Source organism: Schistocerca gregaria, chromosome X (genome assembly GCF_023897955.1).
Source record: "Schistocerca gregaria isolate iqSchGreg1 chromosome X, iqSchGreg1.2, whole genome shotgun sequence".
NCBI lineage: Eukaryota > Metazoa > Arthropoda > Insecta > Orthoptera > Acrididae > Schistocerca > Schistocerca gregaria.
In genome coordinates this window covers 86,311,331-86,334,755 of record NC_064931.1, presented here as the reverse complement: position 1 = coordinate 86,334,755, position 23,425 = coordinate 86,311,331, and the positions used below count along the sequence as shown (strand labels likewise).

Sequence of the window (23,425 nt, the reverse complement as noted above, 5' to 3'; positions counted from 1 at the left end):
TCCTCTATCACTCCAACCTGGCACGGATCCCAGATTTGCGAACAATATTCAAGTATTGGTCGAACGAATGTTTTGAAAGCTACCTCTGTTGTTGGTGGACTACTTTTCTTGAGGATCCTTCCATTGAATATGTGTGGCATCTGCCTTACCCGTGATTAATTTTATGTGATCGTTCGATGCTCCGTACAAATATTCCTAGAAAAAGAATGGAAATGAGCGTATGGCATCCTTGGCCGGGAGGCCCCTATTCGAGATAGTTCGGCCGCCAAGTGCAAGTCTTATTTTACTCGACGCCACATTGTGCGACTTGCGCGTCGGGGATGAGGATACAATGACGATGAGGACAACGCAACACCCAGTCCACGAGCGGAGAAAATCTCCAACCCGGGCGGGAACGAACCCGGGCCCGCTTGCATGGCAGTCGACCACTTAACACCCAGCTAAGCAGGCGCATGTATCCCTAGATATTCCGTGGAAGACACAGCTTCCAGTGAATGTTCTGTAATGTGTTAATCATACAGTAGAGAGTCTTTCTGTTTATGAATTCGCATTACGAACATTTGTTTGTGTTGAGCGTCAAGTGTCGGTCTCTGCACCAAGTGTAGGTGTCCTCAACTTCACTATAATATTCTAACATTGCGACTGCTCTGTACATGTCATTGGTGAAAAGTGAAAGCAAAGTGCAAGAAAGACATGCAAACCTATGAAGAAAATCGAACTATTTGGGATCAGAAACACAACAGGAATTCAACAGCATCAGTAGCACACCTACATACCAAGTCCATGTGGGAAGGCTTTGTAGGAAAGATGATCCATCAACACAAGGGGTTTTGAACGTAAACAGCATTCCTCGAAGGAAGCACGAAGATATCTAGCACTATCAACAACCACACGCATAATGTAATGGAGCTACAGTCAAATGCTTGCTAGAATAAAGTCAAGTGGGGTCAAATCAGGAGACCGGGCTGGTTACGTCACTTCTGCACGTCGTCCCATCCAACAATCCGGGAACTTCTCACTTAACAGCTCTGTAGCCACTCGGGAAGAGTCAGCAGGATAGCCGTCATGTTGGAACCACATGCACTGACGCGTAGTTAGTGTTACCTCTTCCAGCAAAATGGGCTGAACGTTTCGCAGAAACTGGGAACAGTTATTGCCATTTAGTATACGTGGAATGACGTACGGGCCCACAATGACATTTCCGACAATATCGCACCACACGTCAAAGCTCCACGGTTTCTGATACTGTACCGGTCGAAGCCAATGAGGGTTGTCTACTGACCAGTAATGCATATTATGCAAATTCACATTACCGTGGTTTAGTGAAAGTCGCTTCATCAGTAAAAAGTACCTGTTGAAAAAAGTTGGCTCATCTTGTACGCGCTGAAGAGCAAACCGGCAAAATTCCAGGCGCCGCTCGAAATCCACACCGAAGACTGCTTGATGTAATAAGAGGTGAAACGGGTGAAATCTAGGCCGATGCAATAAAACACTTCTCTGACTTATATCAAATTCCGAGGCGATACGTCGAGACTAGAACGCCCTCTTCATGTACCTCGCCAGTTTCAGTTTTGTGCCTTGTCCTCTATATGGCGTTCCATGATCACAATTCAAGTAGTTTCTTGCAAATACGTGCAAGAAGCTGGCGCGTAGGACGATCACGATCAGGATACAGCTCTTCATATCGCTTTATTCCTCTGATAGCATTTCTTCTGCTTTTCGTCATACACTAGAAGCATATCTAACTTTTTTCGTTGGTGTACATGTCTGCTCAAAGAAACTGTGACAGAAATGCGATGTCTTATTACCTCAGCAGCAAGTTTACACCCTTCTCTCTAGCTACCTCGTGCGTCACCTTGCGGCGTTATCGAGAAGCAGGAAAACAACGCGTTCTTTGTTACGTTCGTCGGTGGTCAACAGGAAAGGTCGCATTGGACAACGCCGCTTCGAAGGACGAATACGATACGGGAACATATCTGTGTCTCAAAAACTGTTCGCCAAAATATTCTGATATACACATATTTGAAACCGTCTTTTTAAGCCCATCATGTTACGCTAAAATTTAACATAAGGTTCCATTTAAAGAAATCAAAAATGGCCTCATATCTCTGTAATAAAAAATAGCACAAACATGAAATGTGATGTATTCAGGTAGCCCTTGTCCCTGAAATTCACTTTCCAAACGGCATCTTTGCATCTATTACGTTTAGGGATATACGAGGGGTTTTATGACTTAGCTGCCTCACCTTGTATAATAGAAAATTTTGTTTCCTTAAAGTTGAATGAAACAACTGGCACATGATTTTTTTTTTTTTTTTTTTTTTTTTTGTTCTGATGATTCTTAGATTATGTGGTCGTAACTTAAATTTAAGGGGACACTGAACTCAGTGGTTAGGTACCAGACATCGCGTAATTAATATATATCAGTGGAGAATGTTGCTAGAAGTGTGCCCACAATTTCCTTTAAAGTCTTACTGACGAAATTTTTACTTCATGAAGCTTGACCAGAACAAAATTTCTAAAACTGTCTACTACATGTGTTACTACTACCAGTGTATATTCCAAGGCTATTGTGGAAGATAATAATTAATTTACGGTGTACAGTGTCAAAATACAGAGCGCAGGCATTCCGTAAAATTATAATGTCTGTGTGGATTAAACAAATACGCAAAGCGAGAATAAATGAAATATACATACAGGTAAGCAACAACTGATTTTCAATTTAAAATTTAGGTGGCCAAGAAATATATCACCCAAATTTTTGTAGCACTACATCGAGCGCGGTTAATATAGTTAGTGATACTTTCCTTATAGCTTCCAAAACGACAACGCATTTGTTCAATTAAGTAGGGAAAAGTTCTCAACACAACTGTCTTATTTCGTTTACTAAATCTAGTTACACGTGTTAGAAACGAAGATGTTGAAATTATAGAGATTACTTTATTTGGAAGAAATAAATGTTGTTACATTTGAACACTTAGTTTGTGGACAGAAGGTTCTAGCTCCATTTTATGATAGAATAAAATCACACATATGATTTAACTAGCTGACTATGGGTATGCTGAAAGTGCTATTCTAAATTAACGTGAGAACAATAAATGAATTTTTCGTGAATTGTTATATTGTGGCATATCGTTATACACACCGCTGAACTTCTGCGTTCTATGTACCAAACATAATCTAAACCGATTTTCGATACCGCAGTTAGTACCGTCCAAATTTTTCGTTCGTTAAGTAGGTCTGTTGGTGAAAGATTGGTTAGTGACTACGCAGCAAGCCAAGCAGGCCGCTCTGTCTGCTGAGACAGCCTGCGATGCCGACCTTCCACTGCCTGATCCTGTTCAACAACACCGCCAAGGTCGGCGATTCCACTCCCGGGGAATAGCAATAAGGCGGCCATGTTCTCACTCAAATCGAAACCTCACTTTGTTTTGCACGTGTCTCGTATATCGTGGCCACAAAAAAGTAAAAAAGAAAATCAAGCGGCCGTGAGATCTATCTGACACTTCACTGGCGTCTGTAACTCTGCGTGACTCCGACATAAACTGTGTCTAAACATATATTACGTTCAGCTTTATATTGCATGTCTTAGATAACTTCGTACAATTTTGTCCTGAATTTGAGTGTAAAATGAAACTAAGAGAAAAAGAGAAAGACATTGTAACTTAAAACAGTCATATTCTTGCATCATCAAAAAACAGTTACTGTTTAGTTTTGTTTTTTTGAGAGTTCTTTGGATTCAATTACAAAATTATCGTAATATTTCGTATTTTGGTGACGCATCAACAAATATATTTTCCCAGTTTTAAATTCAGAAGCACCTGAGAGAGAATTTAGTACAATACCCCCTAACTAATTAGTTTTATTTAAGAGACGTATTTCAAATGTCACTAGATGACTGAAGCAGCGAACATCGATTAATTAAAAGAGCGAATGCGTTACGATTGCATCTGGCAGTCACGATTTGAAATGAATTGTAATTTCGGTACTTTACTTAGTTACTTTCGAGTCTTGTCTTTGAGTATTCGTGAAGTTTGGAAGTACGATCTGAAGAAAATTTTTCTCCAGGCTGTATTTACTGATGACAAATACAACATGGCCTCGATTTCCTCAAATGACTTTAATTTTCAGTAATTCAATGCGGTGAGTAGATGTTAAGTATGTCGTCACTTACTCTCATTGCGGTGTCTAGAAGGCGAAAATTGTTACCTGTAATACATTTGTCGATAGTGAAACTGAACTGTACAAATTTATTTCAGAAACATTTTGAAGTCATATGAGATTAATAAACGCTGCGGGCCGGTATGCAGTGTCTTTAAAGTACATACTATCAAAGACAACAGTATTGTTTCATTTCGCTGTTTAGCATTAAATCGATTCAGTGGCTAGTATCTTTGCTTGACGCTGGAAAAGCATAACAAATGTGTTATCACTACTGCAATAAACATCTGAAAAAATTAACGACACCTAGAACTTACGCGTCGTGTGAAGTGGCAATGCAATTGTTTTCTTGTAGGGCCATCACCCCTTAAAGTTTAGGTAAACTAGTACAACTGGATGCTAAGAACGGAAAAGGTTCGCATCCGAGAACGTTTTTAGGAACGATTTACTTTTTCCTCTCAGAAAGGGCAAGTATAAAACAAGAATGTGGCTTTTGCTGTTAACCAAATTACAACGAGAGCAAAATATTTGTTGGCGGACTGTTCTGATACTTTATTTAGGCTGCTGACTCTTGTATGTCGGGCAGAAATAATGGACTGCTGAACATTTCTCGATACACACGTAGATGCGAAAAGTAGGGAAGAGCTGCTAAATTAGTTTCCGTGTGCCCTCGTGGTGGTAAGGTCACAACAGAGAAGAAGAAAATTTTTTATTACTTCCCTTTAAAGTCTGTTCAGTAATAGCGTTGACCACTTAGTGACGGCGGTAACGGCGAAGTTTCCAACGCCAAAATAATTTATTAAATGCATTAATAACGAAGCGAGATTTTCGGTCGTTAGGATTTGAAAAAGTTTCGGACGAGTCAGCTTTTCTCGACATATTTACCTGATCCCCGACGTCAACGACGCGCGAAAAATGCGATTGTTCGGGAAAGTGGTTTGCTGATATTGTGACAGCTGACGAGCTGTACTCACGATAAAGTTCCCAGGACTCGTGTTCTGCGGCAAGCGCCGTTTCGGCAGGCTTGGTGTCGAAGGTGGGCACGGCGGGGGATCCGAGCACGGTGAGCAGCTGCGCCAGCAGCGTGGAGTAGTCCGCCGTCAGCAGCAGGAAGAGCGCGACGAGCACGACGACACGCAGCACGCCGGCCTCCATGGCTGAGCGCTGGGCACCGACTACCCGGCACGGTGAAAGCCGCCGGCCGCCGTCTCGCGCCGCCGCCGCCCCGCGCCCGCCTCTCGCGCTCTGCTGCTTAAGCCGTCGCGCTAACCACTGCTGCTGTACCACTTCCCTTTCGACCCATCACCTGCCACGGGATGCCCCAAGATTTTCGTTTCTCATTAAAACGTAGCTAACTACAGACCGATTTCACTTTTGTCAGCATTCTCAAAAATTTTAGAAAAAGTAATGTACATGCAGCTTCTCAACCATCTGACCACAAATAACATATTATCAAGAACACAGTTTAGATTTCTGAAGGGTTCCGATATCGAAAAGGCTATTTACACCTACAGTGAAAATGTACTTACTTCATTAAATAACGAGTTACAAGCAGCAGGTATTTTCTGTGATTTGTCAAAGGTATTCGATTGTGTAAACCACAACATCCTTTTAAATAAATTAGAATTCTCAAGGAACTAGTGAATTAAGTCATCTGTCATCATCAGAATGGGAAGAAACTACATGTGGTGTCCCACAAGGACCCATCTTAGGGCCATTGCTTTTTCTTGTGTACATTGATGATCTCTCATCAGTTACACTGCCAGAAGCAGAGTTCCTTTTGCTTGCAGATGACACAAGTATTGCAATAAATAGTATGTCCAGTGTAGTTCTAGAAAGATCTGCTAATGATATTTTCGTGGATATTAATAAATGGTTTAAAGCCAACTCACTGACATTAAACTTCGGAAAGACTCACTACATGCAATTCAGAACCTGTAAGAGGTTTCCACCCAGAAAGTGCGAAGAAGAGCAGATAGAAGAGGTTGACAGTCTTAAATTTCTCGGATTACAACTTGATAATAAATTCAGTTGGGAGGAGCACACCACAGAACTGCAGGAACGCCTTAACAAATCTGTATTTGCAATTCGAGTGTTAGCAGACATAGGCGACATAAAAGTGAAAAAGCTTGCATACTTTGCCTACTTTCATTCCATAATGTCATATGGTATAATATTTTGGGGTAACTCTTCAAGTCAAACAAAAGTTTTCAGAGTCCAAAAGCGTCTAATACCTATTATTTGTGAAGTAAACTCACGGACTTCTTGTAGAAACCTCTTTAAAGAACTGGGTATACTAACTACTGCCTCTCAGTATATTTACTGCTTAATGAAATTTGTTCTAAATAATATATCTCTTTTTCCAACAAATAGCTCAGTTCATACATACAATACCAGGAACAAAAATGATCTGCACAAGGACTTAAAAGCACTTACTTTAGTTCAAAAAGGGGTCCACTACTCAGGAACACTTATCTTCAATAATTTGCCAGCAAACATAAAAAATTTAGTTACAAACAAAGATCAGTTTAAAAGGAGCCTGAAAGACTTACCTGTGGCCAACTCCTTCTACTACATTAACGAATTTTTTAATAGAAACAAATGACGTATTGTATATATTCATACTATTAGTATTGTTATTTCAGCATAAAAAAATTGACATGTTCCAGATCCACGAGGATCTCCTCAACACGGATCTATGGAACGAAAAACTAATCTAATTTAATGCTCTTCAGACCGAAGAGTGGTTTGACAATGATCTCCGCGCCAGTCTGTCTTGTGCAGGCCGCTTCATCTCTGAATAATTACTTAAATAACGGTCATTAAAATATACAGGGTGACAATTATTGAGCTATATGAAATAAAACTGTTATAACTTCTGAACGGTTGTACAAACAGCACGGCTGGTAGCGGAGCATGACGGGAATTCATATGCGCATGCATGGTTCGGTTTAGCAACGAAGCCCACTTTCATTTGGTTGGACTCGTCAGTAATCGAAATTGGTGCATTTGGGTGACTGAGAATCCGGATTTCGCGATCAGGAAGTCTCTGACCCTCAACGGGTCACTGTGTGTTGTGCAATGTCCAGTCACGGAATAATCGGTGCGATATTCCTTGATGGCACGGTGGCTACCGAACGGTATGTGAATGTTTAGGAAGATGAATTCGTCCCCATTATCCAAAGTGACCATGATATTGACAAGATACGGTTCATGTAAGACGGATCTCGACCCCATCGAAACAAGCCGGCCGTTGTGGCCGAGCGGTTCTAGGCGCTTCAGTCTGGAACCGCGCGACCCGTACGGTCGCAGGTTCGAATCCTGCCTCGGGCATGGATGTGTGTGATGGCTTTAGGTTAGTTAAGTTTAAGTAGTTCTACGTTCTAGAGGACTGATGACCACAGATGTTGAGTCCCATAGTGCTCAGAGCCATTTGAACCCATCGAAACAAGAGAATGTTTGATGTCCTGCAGGAGCACTCTGGGGACCTCATCCTGGCTATGGGGGTTCCCTAGAGGCCACTGCCATTGGCCTCGATTAGCCGCCATATTCTACGGATTTGAACACATGTGACTTCTTTTTTTAGCACTATATTAAAGACAAGACGTACAGCAATAACCTCAAAACATTGCTGAGTTAAAAACAGCTGTTCAGGACGTAATCGACAACATCGATGTTCCGACACTTCAGTGGGTCACGCAAAATTTAGTTATTCGTTTGCGCCACGTCATCGCCAATGATGGCAAGCATATCGAACATATGTGTTAAATATCCGTAGTGACGTTCACATGTTGAATAAAGTATGTGCACGTCATAGTTTGTGACCAATGTAATTTTTTTCTTATAGTTCAGTAATTACTGGTTGGTCTGTCGACTGGTTCATTTGGGCGACTGAGAATCCGCATTTCGCAATCGAGAAGTCTCTTACCCTCAACGGATTACTGTGTGGTGTGCAATGTCCAGTCACGGAATAATCGGTGCCATATTCCTTGATGGCACGGTGACTACCGAATGGTATGTGAAGGTTTTCGAAGATGATTTCGTCGCCATTCTCCAAAGAGAGCATTATTTTGACAAGACACGGTTCATGTAAGACGGAGATCGACTCCATCGAAGCAAGTGAGTGTTTGATGTCCTGGAGGAGCACTCTGGGGACCGCATTCTGGCTCTGGGGTAGCCAGAGGCAACTGCCATGGGCTTCGATTGGCCGCCATATTCTCCGGATCTGAACACTTGTGGCTCCTTTCTTTAGCACTATATTAAAGACAAGACGTACAGCAATAGCCCCAAAGCCGGCCGCGGTGGCCGAGCGGTTCTAGGCGCTTCAGTCTGGAAACGCGCGACCGCTACGTCACAGGTTCGAATCCTGCCTCGGCATGGATATGTGTGATGTCCTTAGGTTAGTTAGGTCTAAGTAGTTCTAAGTTCTAGGGGACTGATGACCTCAGATGTTAGGTCCCATAGTGCTCAGAGCCATTTGAACCATTTACACTTGTCTGCGTTACCGGACTGCCTGTTCGATGATGCACAAGATATCCTGTCGACTGATCTGTTCTCTTAGTCAAGTCGTGCCATAGTTTTTCCTCCAATTCGGTTCAGTAACCCCTCATTACTTATTCGATCTGCCCGTCTAATCTTCAGCATTCCTATGTGGCATCGAAACTGAAAAGCTTCAGCCATCATCAGTTATTTTGCCCCCGAAATAGCAATCACATGCATATCACATGCTTCTCGCTCACGGTTTTAACTGCGGATGACAAGATCTGCCAACTGCCACCACATGATGGTGCCATCTGCCCACTGAATGGGGGTTATCCTCTCTGAAGCACACAGCTAGGATCTGATCTCCCAAATGGGAAAAAAAACTCAAACAACATCCAACATCCAAGGACGATTTATCTCACATGACGCAAAACATTGGGAATTTTTTATGTAATCATATGTAATGTGGTACTTAAGTGGACAGGGACATTGTAAAATTTCGGAATGTGTGCTGCGATACAGAAGAGAGCCTTTGGAAACCAAAGATCTTGTATCATGTTGACGCTTCCTTACAAGAATTGTAATGAGTACTTGGACTCATCAGTTAGATGCTGTCCATATTAGAATGAGCTGGTAAAGCGATTTTCTGTGTAACACAAATTAGAGGCAATACAATCGACAGCATTGTGGTGAATAAGGCCATCAATTACGCCATTGTGTAGTTTTACAGCACAATATTTGCCATTTTACCACCACTCAGATAGAGTTGGGTGTCAAAGTTTTGACCTAGCGAGGTGGCGCAGTAGTTAGCACACTGGACTCGTTTTTGGGTCGACGACAGCTCAAATCTGCGTCGTACCATCCAGCATTAAGTTTTCCGTGAGGTCTCCAACTCGCTCGAGGCAAATTCCCCGGACTGTTCTTTTGGATAGGATGCGGTCAATTTCCTCCCCCATCGTTCCGTGATCCGACTTTGTCCACCGTCCCTAATGAGCTCGATGTCAATGGGGCGTTAAATTCTAATCTTCCTTCTTTACTTTGTGACATGTCCATATCACACTGTGGAGTGGTTGGGGGTACCGAAATTTAACTTTCTTCCATAAACGTTTTATCTAATTTACAATGGTTTCGTAATAAAAGAAAATCACAAAAATAAACAAATTAAACTTTTATGTAGGCGAAGTGTCGCAACTTGGCCAATATGTGAAACCAATAACACGGTTTAAATAAAACAGAGAAACATAAGCCAGAGAAAGCATTTATATGCGAACCCAGAACACTTAATACATGTTATAAACGAGTTTTCAGTTCGATAAAGCACGATCAATACCACAAAAGAGGATAACTACCCAACAGGCAAAACAGTACGAACTGCGATAAAACCTGCTGTCGATGGATTCTGTGAGCTCCGTAGAACTTGATTACCGGTCTTCTCGGAAACTGTTCGTCGCATGTGAGGATCTGGAGAGGATAACTGGGAACAGTAGCACGGCATCCGACAGGAACACAAACATGCTCTGTTGGATAAAGTCGAGAGAGGGTAATGCTGTTACCTATTCAACGCGTATGTAGCCAACATGAGCATCAAGGATATAATACTTGTAGTCCTGTAGTCTCAAAATCTCATCTCACTATGTAGCTAAAAACACGCAGACACTGCTTCATCCTGAGACATCTCATTCAGAGATGTTTCATGTATTCTGCCTTCTCGCACAATGAAAAAGCATGTTGTTAGTCTGCAAGCTAAAACGGGAATCATTCGTGAAGAGAATGCACCTGTGTTGATCTAAAGTCCAGTGACAATTGAAAATGCCGTGATCTACTTCGAAAGGCCACAGATACCGTTGTGGCTGGTAGTCTCACATATAGTCTCACATATAGTCTCACATACATATCACGTCCATCAAGGCTTCTACGCATCGTACTTAATTATACCATCGTTACGGTAGCTGCAGCATAGCCTGAACGTAGATGAAAGGATGTTTTAATCTGTTTCTTCGAATACATTATGGCTATCGTATACAACTACATGTACATCTACATGGATACTCCGCAAATCACACTTAAATGTCTGGCAGAGGTTTCTTCGAACCACCTTCATTATAAGTCACTGTTATTTCAACCTCTAACAGCACGCGTAAAAAACGAACAGCCACATCCTTCCGTGCGAGCTCTGATTACCCTTATTTTATTATGATGATCGTTTCTCTCTATGTTGGTCTTCGTCAGTAAATATTTCCACATTTGGAGGAGAAGGTTCGTGATTGAAATTTCGTGAGAGGATTCCGACTCTACGAAAAACGCCTTTGCTTTAATTATGTCCACCCAAGTCCTATATCATGTCAGTGACACTCTCTCCCCTATTTCGAGATAATATAAAACGCGCTGCTCTTCTTTGAACTTTGTCGATGTTCTCCGTTAATCCGATCTGGTAAGGATCCCAAACCGTGCAGCAGTACTCCAAAAGAGGACGGACAAGTGTAGTGTAGGCAGTCTCTTCAGTAGACCTCTTGCATCTTCTAAGTGTTCTACCATTAAAACGCAGTTTTTGATTCACCTTTCCCAAAACATTTTCTATGTGTTCTTTCCAATTTACGTTGTTCTTAATTGTAATTCCTAGGTACTTAGTTGAATTTACTGCCTTTCAATTTTATAGATTTATCGTGTAACCAAATTTAACGGACTGCTTTTAGCGCTCGTGTGAATGACCTCATACTTTTCATTATTTTGGGTCAGTTGCAGATTTTTGCACTATACGGATATGTTTTAGAAATCGTTTTGCTGTTTCTTTCGCTCTTCTGACGACTTTACTAGACGGTTGAGGACACCATCATCTGCAAACAACCAAAGACGGCTGCTCACATTGTCGCCTAAATCGTTTATATACATAAGAAACATTAGAGGCTACATAACACTACCTTAAGGAACGCCAGAAATCACTTCTGTTTGACCTGATAACTTTACGTCAATTACTACAAACTGTAACCTCTCTACAGGAAATCACAAATCCAGTCATATAAATAAAACGATATTCCATAAGCACACAATTTGATTACATACTGCTAGTGAAGTACGGTGTCAAAAGCCCTCTGAAAATCTAGAAATACGGAATCAGCTTGAAATCCCTTGTCGATAGCATTTAATACTTCGTGTGGGTAAAGAGCTAGTTGTGTTTCAAAAGAACAATGTTCTCTAAATCCGTGTTGACTATGACTCAATAGACCGTCCCATTCGAGGTAATTCATAATGTTCGAACACAATGTATGCTCCAAAATTCTGCTGTATATCGACCTTAATGATATGGGCATGTAATTTGGTGGATTACTCCTACTGCCTTTCTTGTATATTAGTGTGACCTGTGCAACTCTTCAGTGTTTGGGTACGGATGTTTCGTCGAGCGAACGGTTGTATATGATTCTGAAGTATGGAGCTAACACACCAACATACTCTGAAAGCAGCCTAATTGGTATGTAATCTTGACCGGAAGACTTGATTTCATTAACTAATTTAAGTTGCTTCAGTAACCCGAGGATATGTACTTCTAAGTTACTCACGTTGGCAGCTGTTCTTGATTCGAATTTCGGAAAATTTACTTCGTCTTCTTTGGTGAAGAAATTTCTGAAGACTGTGTTAAACAACTGTGCTTTGGCAGCACTGTAGCCGATAGTAATTCCATTGCTATCGCGTAGAGAAGAGATTGATCGCGTCTTGCCTCTCGCATACTTTACATATTACCAGAAACGCTTTGGAATTTCTGCCAGGTTTCGAGACAAAGTTTCATTGTGGAAACTATTAGAGGCATCTCGCATTGAAGTCAGGGCTAAATTTCGAGCTTCTGTAAAGGATTGCCAGTCTTCGAGATTTTGCGTCCTTTTGAATTTGGCATGCTTTCTTCGTTATTTCTGCAACAGTGTTCTGATCCATGTTGTGTACCATGGGAGCTCAGCTCCATCGTTTGTTACTTTATTTGGAATAAATCTCTCAATTGCTGTCGACACTATTTCTTTGAATTCAAGCCACATCTGGTCTACACTTACATTTTTAATTTGGAAGGAGTGGAGAGTGTCTGTAAAGAAGGCGTCAAGTGAATTTTATCTGCTTTTTTGAAAAGGTATTTTTTTCGTTTATTTTTGGAGGATCTGGACGTTACAATATTCAGTCTCGTTACGGCAGCCCTGTGTTCACTAATCGCTGTATCCGCTTTGATGCTCGTTATTAGCTCAGGACTATTTGTTGCCAAGAGGTCAAGTGTATTTTCATAGCCGTTTACTATTCACGTGAGCTCATGAACTAACTGTTCGAAATAATTTTCTGAGACTGCGTTTAGCACAATTTCGGATGATGTTTAATGCTTACCGCCGGATTTAAACATGTATTTTCGCCAACATCAGTTACCACCAACTATAACTGTTTGAGTCGAGTACGTGTTTGAGATTACACTCAAATTTTCTTTGAACCTTTCAGCAATTTTATCATCATCGTAACAAATTGTATCTCATTATCGGCTTTGGACTGAACATCTGGATGTCGAACCTGCGGCCAGAAAGTTTCCATAAACTATTAACAGCATTTAGCCGCCTGGACACCACAGTATGCTTCATCTGCCTCTAACCTACTGTGGCACCCTACATTCCCCCCCCCCCCCTCCCATCCACCCCTTCCACCCTCCACCACCACTGCATTTCGTCGGTCAAATAATGATTAGAAGTTAGTAGTCCACGTTGGCCATCTCTGTTCTCCTTTCCTAATTCCCATAGTTTCATCTTCCACCGAAATCTCAGCCACGTTATTGATGCTGTGAGCCAATGACGAATGGTGATTGATGGGTTATAGTGTCCTTATTGTGCAATTGGTAGATATGTGGAATAATTAATTTGGAGCAACACTGTAATTTCAAGTACATTGCCCTAAATTTTTCAGACTTATTCTTGTATTTGTATTTTTTTCAAAAGACGTATAGAAATCAATATGATAGGCTTACGCTCTACTTCGAACGTAACTGACTTTGGTTGACCCTTGACCTTATGTGAATCACTTGATCCACATAAAGTTACTTGAGACTTTTTTTAAGTTTACTGCTTCATACTTGGGGGGGGGGGGGGGGGGAAATATTATTTTTTAACTTCCCATCCATAACGAGGCCATTGGAGACGGAACTTTGTTTATGGGAAGGATAGAGATGAAAATTGGCCGTATTCTTTCAAAGGAACCATCTCGGCATTTGCCTTACGCGATGTAGGAAAATCACTGAACACCCAAATCTGGATAGCTGGACAGGCATTTGAGTCGTCGAGTGAGAAAGAGGAACGGATTTCACCTATATTTATCTGGATAGAGTGCGAAAGTTATCTAGACGACAAACTGGATCAAGCTCTGCATATATTGCAGCATAGTGTTTCCTCCTTACTTAAAATAACAGTTTATTCATACTACACCTTATTGGGGCAGTTGTGGTTGTATCTGTCTCCACGGAAAAACAAAATGAAAAGTGACTTTAATTTTGTTCATTCGTGAAATATTTGGAAGTCCTAATAATTATTACGCTTATTAAACAGTAGTTTTTTAACTCCGTTATGTGATTTTCACGTGTTCTTACATGAAGACAAAAAAATATCAGACTTACTACGAATCAACTAATTATTACACCCAATGACAATTGTGACTGTAATATCAAATTATTGAGAACTAGTTTGTTGTAAAAGAGGCCATATGCATAGAAAATGCAGTAACACCTTCAAGAGAGAATGCGTGAACTGAGGTCTGAGAAGAGCACACCCAGCAGTTTACATTCTGATGTGAGAGGTGACGCAACAAGCAATCATGCGTTGTGAGTATAGACGTGATTAACATAGGCATGGGAAGAAGCTGTCCCTATTCATCAGCACATGAAATGTAAATCACTTCCATTTCGCCGATGTCATGTGCATTTGTGACATTGAATTGCCCCACGCGAAGATGTTTGAGTAAATAAGTAGGAGTTTGACTTTTTAAAATTCAAATTTGACGCGGCAAGGAAACGGCGAATGTTCTTCTGATTAAACGTCTACCTGAGACAGCATCAAGGACAGAGAATGCTTCGTGGAAGCATGATTACAATGCATTTGCCAAAATATCCACACTTCTTCTAAGACGTTTAATAGTGTGTTCCCAAACATATTTAACTAAAAATTTAATTCACATAGCATTTAGAACACAGAAAAATGATTGATCTGGCGTCTGAGGAACATTCCTAGATGAGCTACATAAGTTTGTTCCACTTTCTTGGTCTCAGATATTCTCACAGTCGATCTCCAGAATCAACTATGAAGTGTGATTTGTCACAATTGTCCTGAGTGACAGTGAAAGCAAATGAATCATAACTATGTAGCTAAAATGTACAGTTCGATCAGAGCTTTTTACAATTGTGGCGATTACTAGATTTGCCACAAGAACTCGAACATGTGTAACAGATAGTTGTCACCTCCTTGAAAATATATCTCCGAATTTGATTACCACAGTGGATTAGAGTAAGTTGCTGAAAAAGTTAACTTCTTACCTGCACTGCTATATCCATACCCTCATCTCGCCATTTGCATTCTTTCAGCAAAGAATGAGTCAAGTGATGCCATTAAAAGATCGAGAAAATATAGACCCAGGAAGATGTAATTAGTTACAGAGCACGTAGAGAGATCATAAACACAGAGTCTAATGAATTTTGAAACTGACTTGTAATACGTTTATATATCTTACGGCCGTATAATGTGGTACAGAAGCAGTATGAACTGAGGATCGAATCAGAAAAGTATGCTAAGTCGATGTCCCGGCTGTCACGTTTCTGCTCAGCCTCTGACAAGTATCCAGGGAAATAACAGCGGCACTCAGCCCTGCTTGTTGTGTGGTACGCTGGGATGTGAATGAGCCGGCACACTGTATAAGCTCCGCAGCTTGCACACCGTTACCCGCGCCGGCCGAGCTTAGTCCAACCTTGTGCCGCTTTCACTTTCGGCTGAGCCGGGCCCTTGCATTCTGCCAGTCATGTGGTCTGTTCCAGCGTCACCACAGCAGACGGTCTGGACGCTTAAGTTGTTCCGAGCGACGTCCTGATTACAGAACGCTGTCTCAATTTTAAAAGCTGTGATTCATTTACCACAAAAGCTGTTTTTGTAATATGTATCCAACCACCTGTGTTTTATCTGGTCAATGTGAAACCTTTTGCATATTTTCATATACATCTGTATTGTGTGGATTATATGAAGCAATAGGAACAATGTACTTATTAAAAGTATATTAAATGCACCGAAACAGGAACTACGTGATCATTCCACGTCGCTATGTTACACAAATATAATTTATATAGCAAAAATGATTGTACTTGTGGCTCGTTAATAGTGAAATCGCCGGCCGCTGTGTCCGAGCGCTTCTAGGCACTTCAGTCCGCAACCGCGCTGCTGCTAAGGTCGCAGGTTAGAATCCTGCCTCACAAATGGATGTGTGTGATGTTCTTAGGATAGTTAGGTTTAAGTAGTTTTAAGTCTAGGGGACTGATGACCTCAGATGTTAGGTCCCATAGTGCTTAGAGACATTTGACATTTTTTTTAATAGTGCAATCGAAAAGTATCAAAGTTTTCATTTCTCAAAAGATATAGTTCCGCAGTTTTTGCACTGGTAGCCACTCTTCAGAGTTTTTTGCAGTAGGCCCGTACCTTCCGAAAGCTTCAGTCGATATGCTTGGATTTTTCTTTTAGGACATATAATCTGAAACTATTGCCCGGTCGGTAAAATTACTGAGTTTAAAACTATTTCTTCGTATATAATAACTTCCGCTTTGCAGCCCAGCACCTAATAACTCATTGTTCTCATGCAACGACAAACAAACACACTCACTCCTACCCTCGCTCCCTCCACAACACACATAAAAAAAAAAGTTTTGCATCACCTCGGTTCCAAGAGTTCCAGAACCTGTACAGAAAATTGAAATAGAGATCAACAGAAACATCATTTCCGCCCTTTTTATTGCTCATGGAAACCACACACTGCATATTGGTTCATCATACAGCGAGGCCTTCAGAGGTGGTGGCCTAGATTGCTGTACACACCGGTACATCTAATAGTAGCACTTCCTCTTGTATTGACACATGACCATATTCTAAGTGGCGTACTGTCCACAAGTTCCTCAAGGCACTGTTGATCCTGAATGTCCCACTCCTCAACTGAGATTTGGCATAGATCCATCAGAGTGGTTGGTGGGTCACGTCGTCCATAAACACCCGTTTTCAATCTATCCCAGGCATGTTCGATAGGGTTTATGTCTGGAGAACATGCTGGCCACTCTAGTCGAGCAATGTCATTATCGTGAAGGAAGTCATTCACAATATGTGCACGATGGGGGCGCGAATTGTCGTCCATGAAGACGAATGCTACCGATATGGTTGCACTATCGGTCGGACGATGACATTCACGTATCGTACAGCCGTTAAGGCGCCTTCCATGACCACCAGTGGCGTACGTCAGCCCCATATAACGCCAACCTAAAACAGCAGGGAACCTCCATCTAGCCGCACTCGCTGGACAATGTGTCTAACGCATTCAGCCTGACCGGGTTGCCTCCAAACACGTTTCCGATGATTGTCTGGTTGAAGGCACATGCGATACCCATCGGTGAAGAGAACGTGATGCCAATCCTGAGCGGTCCATTCGGCATGTTGTTTGGTCCATCTGTACAGTGCTGCATGGTGTCGTGGTTGCAAAGATGGACCTCGTCATGGACGTCGGGAGCTAAGTTGCGCATCATGCAGCCTATTGCGCACAGTTTGATTCGTAACACGACGTCCTGTGGCTGCACGAAGAGCATAATTCAACATGGTGGCGTTGCTGTCAGGGTTCCTCCGGGCCATAATCAGTAGGTATCGGTTATCCACTGCAGTGGTAGCCCTTGGGCGGCCTGAGCGAGGTATGTCATCGACAGTTCCTGTCTCTCTATATCTCCTCCATGCCCAAACAACATGGCTTTGGTTCACTCAGAGACGCCTGGACACTTCCCTTGTTGAGAGCCCTTCCTGGAACAAAGCAACAATGTGGTCGCGGTCGAACCGCAGTACTGACCGTCTAGGCGTGGTTGACCTCCAGACAACACGAGCCGTTTGCCCCTTTCCCGATGGAGTTACTGGAACTGATCGGCTATCGGACACCCTCCGTCTAATAGGTGCTGATCATGCATGGTTGTTTGCTTCTTTAGGCGGATTTAGTGGCATCTCTGAACAGTCAAAGGGGCTGTGTCTGTGATACAACATCCACAGTCAATGTCTATCTTCATGAGTTCTGGGAACCAGGACGATGCAAAACTTTTTTCAATGTGTGTATATTTAAAAAGGGAAGTAGTTTTAACACCAAATGTGTCATAGACTTCCCAGCCATCTATGAAAAGAAGTTACATATATGTTGGTACTGTAGCGTTCACTCCGAAGTCTGATTTGATGCAGCTCTCCGTGCTTGTCTGTCCTGGGCACGTCTCTTCAATTCCACTGAACTACTGAAATTCACATCCGTTCGAAGTTGCTTACAATATTCAAGTCTTGGTCTCTCGCTGCACTTTTTATTGTCAATTAGCAAATCAACTATTCCTTGATGCCTCAGTTGTGCCCTATCAACCTATCTCTTTTTTTTAATAAAGTTGAGCCATTAAACTGTTTACTCTCCGCTTTAATTTAATATATGTTCATTCCTTATCCGATTCATTCGTCTGATAAGCACCGTATTTAACATAAAATATGTGTACTTTGCCCACCGCCTAAGAGCTGACTGTCTCTGTCGATCTTTTATTAATTCTGTAACAAGGTGCATCGACATACGCCGCATCGAATTTAACGACCTGTCTCCAGGTTCCGATTTCCTCTTAAAATACGAAGAATGGAAATGTAGAGTTTAACACCCCACTAACGATGACGATACGTTAGCTGGAGTATAAACACAGGACGGGTGAGAATGGGGCAGGAAGTCGCCCATGTCCTTATCGTTGTCAACTTCCTGGTATACGCATCAAATATTTTAGGGGAACCACATAAAATCTAACGAAGATATGAACTCGTCCCTCGGATGTAAGTCGAGTAGGTGCCTTAACGACTGCACCGTCTCGGTCAGTCCTCTCAAAATATCAATTTTTATTCAAAGGCTCAGGAAAAAGTAAAGAGAAAGGTCTGAGATTACAGTCTAAGTCAAATATCGTTATTCTTCAGTTCAACCACTTTAATCACCAAACTTAAAGAGTATGAAAGGGTTTGTACATGGAGAAGTGATTAAAGCAAAATTTCTTGTAATGGTGTTAAACAGACAGTTCGAAATTTGGACTGTGCGTAGGTCTTTAATCAGATGCAAAAATGTACAGAACATATAATGTCCAGATATCTATTCATGACATACATTGTCATCTTAAATATGAATATCAAATTATAATTTGTGTTTGGGTGCCAGCTTCACTTTCAGGAAAAATGAAAGAGGATCATTCTTGCCATTATTTGCATATTTACTGGCAATTTCGATTTAGTAGCAGGTAGTTACACAAATAAGAAACAGATCACCTCTATTTCGTAGACCGCTGATGGATCCATAACAGCATCCACTAACAGCATCCACTCTTGCACTTCCTTACCCAACTGAAACAAAAATCCACGCATGTGTTTCTTCAGGTTGCTAAAGATGTTAAAGTCACACGGTGAAACATCCGGGCTGTTTGGAGGACGTTGCAGTGTTTCCCAACCAAATCGCTGAAGCATAGGCTTCGTTTGATTGGCAGTGTGAGTGCGGGAGTTATCGTGCAACAGGATAATTTCGTCTGACAGGATTCCTTGGCGTTTTGACTTTATGGCGCGTCGTAGTTTGTACAAAGTGTCTTGATAGCGCTGCGATTGCGGTTCCATGCTCGAAGAACTGGACGAGCCGAGGGTTGCTGCAGTCGAAGAAGATCATTATGACCTTATCAGAACTTGTGCGAACAGCTTTGGATTTCTTTGGCGACGGAGGTGTAAGGAGATTCCATTGTTGGCTTTGTCGTTTGCTCTCGGGCTGTCGGAATGCTTTCAGACGGGATCATCCCGCTTCACGATACTGCCCGCCTCCACACTGCCAATCGGAAGAAGGCTATGCATCAGCGATTAGGCTGTGGAACGCAGTAACACGCTCCAAACATCTCGGATGTTTCACAATGTTATCTGCACTTCCAGAAGCATCCCGACCTACCTAGTACGTTGTCCTCGATGGTGAGTGTTCATCGGAGGTGGGGGTATCATCTGGAGTGCCTCATGGAAGTGTGGTAGGTCCGCTGTTGTTTTCTATCTTCATAAATGATCTTTTGGATAGGGTGGATAGCAATGTGCGGCTGTTTGCTGATGGTGCTGTGGTGTTCCGGAAAGTGTCGTCGTTGAGTGACTGTAGGAGGATACAAGATTACTTGGACAGGATTTCTGATTGGTGTAAAGAATGGCAGCTAACTCTAAATATAGAGAAATGTAAATTAATAGGAAAAAGAATCCTCTAACGTTTGACTACTCCATTAGTAGTATAACGATTGACACAGTCAGGTCGATTAAATATTTGGGTGTAACATTGCAGAGCGAAATTGAAGTGGGGCAAGCATGTAATGGCAGTTGTGGGGAAGGCAGATGGTCGTCTTCGGTTCATTGGTAGAATTTTGGGAAGATGTGGTTCATCTGTAAAGGAGACCGCCTATAAAACAGTAATACGACCTATTCTTGAGTACTGCTCGAGCGTTTGGGATCCCTATCAGGTCGGATTGAGGGAGGATTAGAAGCAATTCAGAGGCGGGCTGCTAGATTTGTTACTGGTAGGTTTGATCATCACGCGAGTGTTACGGAAATACTTCAGGAACTCGGGTGGGAGTCTCGAGGGGAAAGGAGGCGTTCTTTTCGTGAATCGCTACTGAGGAAATTTAGAGAACCAGCATTTGAGCCTGACTGCAGTACTGTTTTACTGCCGCCAACTTACATTTCGCGGAAAGATCACAAAGATAAGATAAGAGAGATTAGGGCTCGTACAGAGGCATATAGGGAATCATTTTTCCCTCGTTCTGTTTGGGAGTGGAACAGGGAGAGAAGATTCTAGTTGTGGTACGAGGCACCCTCCGCCACGCTCCGTATGGTGGATTGCGGAGTATGTATGTAGATGTAGATGTAGGAGAATGGGAAGAGTCTAAATGTGGTTGGCCAGAGGCGCCCTGCAGGTGCAGACCGCCTCGCCAGATTGGCCGAAGCTTGGTAAGTGCCGGTGGATTGGTCGGTCGAATATAGAAAAGGAGAAATGGTGCGCCGCCACGATTTTTTAAAAACCCATTTTTTTCTTTTCAGAGGAGCTCTCAGTCAGATCACTGGGGCGCTCATTCGGTACCACTCGTGGATAGTCTCGGCAATCTCCGACATATCTCTTTTTCTCACTTGGAGTGCTGTTCTCAAGTTTTTACTTAACATGCTGCTAGTGTTTGCTATATCTGTTAGCAGCTGCAGACACTGACTTCTTTTGTGTAAACAGTTGCCTCCTTTGCTTTTTCTAATGTTTAGAATTAGCCTTCAGAGTAGTATTTAGTCTGACCACAAATAAATAGTGTTAATCAGATCCCTGAATTCCATGAGTCTCCTGCTGCAAGCATCCTGTCGAGTCCAAGAAATCCGCGTGTCGTAGAGGCTCTGTACAGTGTTTGACGCTGATCCAAGTCATCAGTCTGCCTGCGGTGGGACTTGTCTTTCTGCATTTGCTCCTCACCCCTCGGAAACTGCAAACTGACCACAAGTCCCCTAATTTTCCTCCATCTTGTGTTAGGACCCAATAGAACTTTTGGACTTCTTCAGTGCAGTAATGTGGCTGTGTAAGTAAGTGTTATAAAATTATCTTCTGCGCTTCAGTGTACATTTACGTCTTTATTGGTTCGATACTAATATGTAAATAAAAATTACTTCAGATTTTACTCATTTCACTTCCCTGAAGGTTATTTCACAAAGTATTTGTGGAACAAAGATTAGCAAATTTCTTCTTTTGTAAGTATGCATTTTTGGTTTTATGGCATGTTCTACATTCTCGAGGACCTCCTCGCTATGAATCTATGGTACCAACAGTGTGTACGTCTATCTGTCAATCTATACATCTGTCCACACACACACAACATACTCCTAGTATTGGACTACCTTTCGACGAGACGGCCGGCCAGAGTGGCCGAGCGGTTCTAGGCGAGACCACTACGGTCGCAGGTTCGAATCCTGCCTCGGGCATGGATGTGTCTGATGTCCTTAGGTTAGTTAGGTTTAAGTAGTTCTAAGTTCTAGGGGACTGATGACCTCAGCAGTAAAGTCCCATAGTGCTCAGAGCCATTTGAACAATTTTTTTCGACGAGACGACAAACACCATTCACAAAATCCGAACATTCTGTCCAGATATAATTACTCAACTTGACCGTTTGGTACTGTGTGACATCATCTTGTACTGGTGTCTAGTGAAATCTTTCCCACTGGAGGATATTGATACTCGTTATTCAACACTTCTCTGTAGCCCTTGTATGTTAGAAATACTCATAGGCACCTACCGAAAGGTGCTGCCGGGGCACATACTACCTTTCTACTCCTCTGTCAGGTGTGTATCACATCTTGCTTTCAGTGTTTCTTTATTTTTTAAGACTTCTTCACTGTTTTAAAATTTTCATGAACCGTAGTGAATGATAATTATCTTTCTTCTCTCTCGCCGAGCAAGGTGGCGCGACGATACGACACGGGTCACGTATTTGGGAAGACAGAGGTTCAAATCGCCACGCGCATGCAAATTTAGATTTACCGTAATTTCCCTAAATCGCTTAAACCGAAAGACGGTTGGTTCCTCTGAAATGCTACGACCGATTTCTTTCCCTATCCTTCTCTAATCTGAGCTTGTAGCGTCTCTAATGAACTTCTCGTCGATGGCACATTGAACCCTCATGTGCCTTCATTTTTCTCTTATTTTTCTATGTAAGCTCGAGTAATTTCTGACAAAGCAATTTACTCACCTTGTAAACACCAATATCTCTAAGAGAACTCCTGATGTATCGCCTTAACTGTTCAGGTTTCATTGTTTGCTGTCTATTACTTCATGTAATGTGCCAATAGTCATACATAAGAGCTGTGACCTACACACGTCATTTACGTCACACGGAGTCAATGCACGTGTCACACCTCTATATCGCTTTGTGCGTATGCAGATCGTATTATCTCTTTTCCCACTCACACAACTAATGGCATACAGGTCAGTGTTCCACTTCTAGAAAGTGAACTGCATTGTATTCGTTCAGCTACCAGTGCCGTGATAGTTAAATAGTGCCATTTGTGTCGAATTCACGTGTACAGACGAAGCGAATCTGTCCAAGGTTCAAATGGTTCTGAGCACTATGGGACTTAACATCTATGGTCATCAGTCCCCAGAACTTAGAACTACTTAAACCTAACTAACCTAAGGACATCACACAACACCCAGTCATCACGAGGCAGAGAAAATCCCTGACCCCGCCGGGAATCGAACCCGGGAACCCAGGCGTGGAATCTGTCCAAGGACGTCTGCTTAAAAGTGGCTTCTGGGTTGTACAAAAAAGGAATTACTATTAGATACAGCGTCTAACTGTTGATAATACAAGTCACTCACATTTGACTACTAGGCACTCTGCGAAAAAAAGGCCCGAAACAATACCAACCTTCTAAAATGTCTCGCGCAGCTGCAGCAAAGTGATGCAGTTGTTCACCACATGAGAGAATTAGCGAACACGACGTAAGAACGCAAGTCT

At 42.2% G+C, this 23,425-nt stretch overlaps 1 protein-coding gene across 1 annotated transcript in view; it reads right to left on the bottom strand.

The window, feature by feature from the left end:
• The window catches only part of LOC126298641 (uncharacterized), a 68,634-nt gene extending 63,173 nt beyond the window's left edge, over positions 1–5,461 (bottom strand). The window contains exon 1 of the mRNA XM_049990053.1: positions 5,136–5,461. Within this exon, the coding sequence (XP_049846010.1) occupies positions 5,136–5,316 (181 nt within the window). The 5' untranslated portion in view covers positions 5,317–5,461. The remainder of the gene's footprint in view (positions 1–5,135) is intronic.
• Positions 5,462–23,425: the final 17,964 nt, after the last annotated feature.